Here is a 4,530-nt window from a genome sequence, read left to right as displayed (position 1 = left end):
AGACAGTAAGTATATTTGGCTTTGTGGACCATGTGGTTTCTGGCAACTATACCACTCTGCTGGAAAAGCAGCAGTAGACATGGTGTTCCAATAAAAATCCTATTTACAGAATTGGTGACTGCCATAGAATATTCTAAGCGGCAGAAAATAACAGAACTAGTTTTAGCCTAATTTATTTTGTTAAATAGTAGAAAATGGAATCCTCCAAGGTATGATTCCCAAGAGGCGTACCTGCAAGGCTCACTAGGGACAGGGCATCCAAGTTGATAGACTAGGGAACTCTTGAACCAATACTGTACTATCCTCCTGTTGCCCCCTCCCCAACTTCTCAATCACAAATATCCTAAAGCTTGTATGTATTTCCAGAAAAGTGGTCCAAAGTCTGATACTAGGGACACTCCACTTTTGTAGTACAAATACTACTCATTAGTTTTATTTTCATTGCTTTAAAAAAAAAAAAACTGTAGGGGTGCCTGGGTGGCTCAGTTGGCTAAGCGGTTGACATTGGCTCGGATCATGATCTTGCAATTTGTGGGTTCGAGCCCTGCAGCAGGCTCTGTGCTTACAGCTCAGATCCTGGAGCCTGCTTTGGATTCTGTATTTCCCTCTCTCTCTGCCCCTCCCCCACTCTTGCGTGTGCGCGCGCACGTGTGTGTGCGCGCTCACGCTTTCTCTCTCTCTCTCTCTCTCTCTCTCTCTCTCTCTCTGAAAATTAAACGCACACACGAAATAAAACCATTAAAAAAAACCTCTGTAATATGTACTCAGGCATCTGGTACATGGCTTACATAATATAGAAATCAAATTATAGTTGAAGGCATTTGAGTAATGACTTAACTGTTATTGAATATAATTACACAAGTTGCTGTACTCATAATTGTCAGTATTCTTTTATTTGATGTTTAACTTATCCAATTTATTTTAATATAATTGTCCTTTACAGGTCCTAAAGAGTCTTCCTCGTTTTGACTGGAGATCACAGCATACAGAAGCTGCCCTACAACGTGAAGCAGGATTGGGATTTAATTTTGGTATATGTTTTGTTCTTTTCATTTTAAATGTATTTGTTATATATATGCATCTCTCTATATATATTTGTCTGGAATATATGTATTTGTAAACATTTAGTAATGTCTAGTAATGAATAGAGCCAATGGCCATCCACAGATTGTTCAGTCATACCATTCTTCCTGATCTCCTTTTCTTTTTAAGCCTAATATCTGACATGTAGACATGTGTTAGTGGGAGACATATACAACTGTGCCCTTTTTCCTAAGTTTGTAGCTCTAAATAAACAATAAGTTTACTGATACAGATAGTCTTCAAGTTAGAAATTTGAATGCAAAAAATATATTTGAACACTTAAATACACAGTCGTAGCTTCCTGCTAATGACCCAAAGCCTGTTTTGGCTCTGTTGTGTCTGCACTGCAGTTTTGGTGCCAATCGATAGGATTCAAAATCCCGGGATCAGGGAGCCCTGTGGTGTTGGAAGGGAAAGGAGTAAGATTTCTCTTCTTTCCTCTCTAAAAGGAAGCCCCTGGGGGGAGGGAGAACTAATCCCTATTTTTCGCATCCATCGCTTCCTAAAGTAATTCTTCCTTCAAAATTGTTACTTTTCTTTTAGTTAAAATCCATTTTCTTTAGTTTCTTGATCTCAGAAAATAGGTAAAAGGCAGCTCAGATATTTAACTCCTAACCAGGTACAAATGACAAACATAAAGCTCTCTAAGGTCAATGCTTTTATTTTTTAAGATTATTACTTCTTTGTTTTGTTTTGTTTTGTTTTGTTTTGTTTTGTTTGTTACTTCTTTGTAAAGTCTTTTTGAATTAAAAATTTTAAGCCATATGAGGATAGGACCTTGGGCCACTGGGTTTTCTTTCTTACTGTGTTATTACCATAGGTTAAGTATAATTGCTATTTAGTTTCAGTTTGTCACATAGATTCATACTCAGTAGCAAGACACCAGCAGGAAAAATCTGTGGTGGTATGCTGAGTAACAGGATGAGATAGATACAAGTATTTAGGAGGGAGGCCGAGAAACTTAAGAAAAGCAATAGGGATAACATCTATTAGAGGTTGTATCCAGTTATTTATAAAATGGAGATAATGTCCATAACACAAGATTTATTTTTAGATTAATATATGATATATGTAAAGTCCCTAGTACAGTGTGAGTATATTTAAGTAGGTTCTCAATAAATAGTACCAACTAGGTCCCTGCCTTCCCTGTCATTCACTCTCCTACGACTTTAGTATCTGCTGGCCCCAATGTTAAAAGTAAATTGTGGGGTCCCTGGGTGGCACAGTCAGTTAAGTGTCCCAACTCTTGATTTTGTTTCAGGCCATGATCTCAAGGTTAAGCCCTGACAGCACAGAGACTGTTCAGGATTCTCTCTCTCCCTCTGTCTGTCCCACTCCAATAAAAGTAAATAAATTAAAACAAAGAAGTAAATTGTGATGTAGAGAACAGTGACTGAAACTCTTATGTATACTTCTACTGCTAATTCATTGTAAGACTGTGGGGCTATCATTTCCTCATTTCAGGCTTTTGTTTCCTTACCTATAAAATTAAAGGTTTGATTTTAAGGCTATTTGATTCAACACCAAAATTCTCATGTCTTTTACATTTTATTTCTCACATCTATATGTATATGATTATTATATAGCATGTTTGCTCATTCTTATCTCTTTGCTTTTGCTCTTAATTGTCTTGCCCAAAGTACTCTGTATCTCTTTTGAATCTTACCTATCTTTTAATGCAGGATGCAATCACATTAAAAGTCTATGACAGAAGGGGTGCCTGGGTGGCTCAGTCGGTTAAGCCTCCGACTTCAGCTCAGGTCAGATCTCACGTTCGTGGGTTCGAGCCCCGCATCAGGCTCTGTGCTGACGGCTGGCTCAGAGCCTGGAGCCTGCTTCCAGTTCTGTCTCCTTCTCTCTCTGCGCCTCCCCCTCTCATGCTCTGTCTCTCTCTGTATCAAAAATAAATAAAACATTAAAAAAATTAAGAAAAAAAAAGTCTATGACAGTGTGGATTTGAAAAAATGCATATGAGAAGGGGAGGGGGAAGAGAAGAGAGGGAAACAAACCACAAAGACTTAATGATGGAAAATAAACTGAGGGTTGGTGGAGGAAGGTGCCTGGGAGATGGGCCAGATGAGTGATGGGTATTAAGGAGGGCACTTGTTTTAATGAGCACTGGGTATTGTATGTAAGTGAATAATGAGTGAATTCTACCCCCCCCCAAAAAAAAGGATAGAAAAAAAGTGTGTTAGTTGGGAAAAAGAAAGAAAGAAAAAAAATATAAATGATTGGCTCCTTAGTCCTCCTACCATATTCATTCAATTAGTTTTATAACAAAACCTCATATTTTATGTAATTGAATTAGACTTTTATGTTATTTATTTATTTTTTAAATATTTTATTGTCAAAGTGGTTTCCATATAACACCCAGGTCTCTTCCCCACAAGTGTCCTCCACCATCACCACCACCTCTTATCCCACTCCGACTCCCCCTTCAACTCTCGGTTTGTTCAGTATTCAGTAGTCTCTCAGGTTTTGCGTCCCTCTCTCTCCCCAACTCTCTTTCCCTCTTCCCCTCCCTATGGTCCTCCATTAGGTTTCTCCTGTTCTCCTGTCAGACCTATGAGTGCAAACATATGGTTTCTGTCCTTCTCTGCCTGACTTATTTCGCTCAGCATAACACCCTCGAGGTCCATCCACCTTGCTACAAATGGCTATTTTCATTCTTTCTCATTGCCATGTAGTACTCCATTGTGTATATATACCACACCTTCTTGATCCATTCATCAGGTGATGGGCATTTAGGCTTTTTCCATGTTTTGGCTATTGTTGACAGTGCTTCTATGAATATTGGGTTACATGTGTCCCTATGCATCAGCACTTATGTATCCCTTGGGTAAATCCCTAGCAGTGCTATTGCTGGGTCATAGGGGAATTCTATAGATAGTTTTTGAGGAACCTCCACACTGTTTTCCAGAGTGGCTGTACCAGTTTACATTGCCACCAACAGTGCAGGAGGGTGCCCGTCTCTTCAAACCCTTGCCAGCATCTATAGTCTCTTGATTTGTTCATTTTAGCCACTCTGACTGGCGTAAGGTGGTATCTCAGTGTGGTTTTGATTTGTGTTTTCCTGATGACAGTTATGTTGAGTATCATTTCATGTGCCTGTAGGTCATCTAGATGTCCTCTTTGGAGAAGTGTCTGTTTATGTCTTCTGCCCATTTCCTCAGTGGGTTATTTGTTTTTTGGGTGTGGAGTTTGGGGAGTTCCTTGTAGATTTTGGATACTAGCCCTTTATCTGATATGTCATTTGCAACTATCGTTTCCCATTCTGTCAGTTGCCTATTAGTTTTCTTGATTGTTTCCTTTGCATTGCAGAAGCTTTTTATCTTGATGAGGTCCCAGTAGTTCAGTTTTGCTTTCATTTCCCTTGCCTTTGGGGATGTGTCAAGTAGGAAATTGCTGTGGTGGAGGTCAAGGAGGTTGTTTCCTCCTTTCTCCTCG

At 39.2% G+C, this 4,530-nt stretch overlaps 1 protein-coding gene across 1 annotated transcript in view; it reads left to right on the top strand.

The window, feature by feature from the left end:
- The window catches only part of ACADM (acyl-CoA dehydrogenase medium chain), a 30,901-nt gene that overhangs the window by 1,201 nt on the left and 25,170 nt on the right, over nucleotides 1–4,530 (top strand). Inside the window, exon 2 of the mRNA XM_029947656.1 lies at nucleotides 944–1,031. Within this exon, the coding sequence (XP_029803516.1) occupies nucleotides 944–1,031 (88 nt within the window). The remainder of the gene's footprint in view (nucleotides 1–943; nucleotides 1,032–4,530) is intronic.

The sequence above is a fragment of the Suricata suricatta genome, chromosome 8 (genome assembly GCF_006229205.1).
Source record: "Suricata suricatta isolate VVHF042 chromosome 8, meerkat_22Aug2017_6uvM2_HiC, whole genome shotgun sequence".
Classification (NCBI taxonomy): domain Eukaryota; kingdom Metazoa; phylum Chordata; class Mammalia; order Carnivora; family Herpestidae; genus Suricata; species Suricata suricatta.
This window is presented reverse-complemented; position numbering and strand designations above follow the sequence as displayed.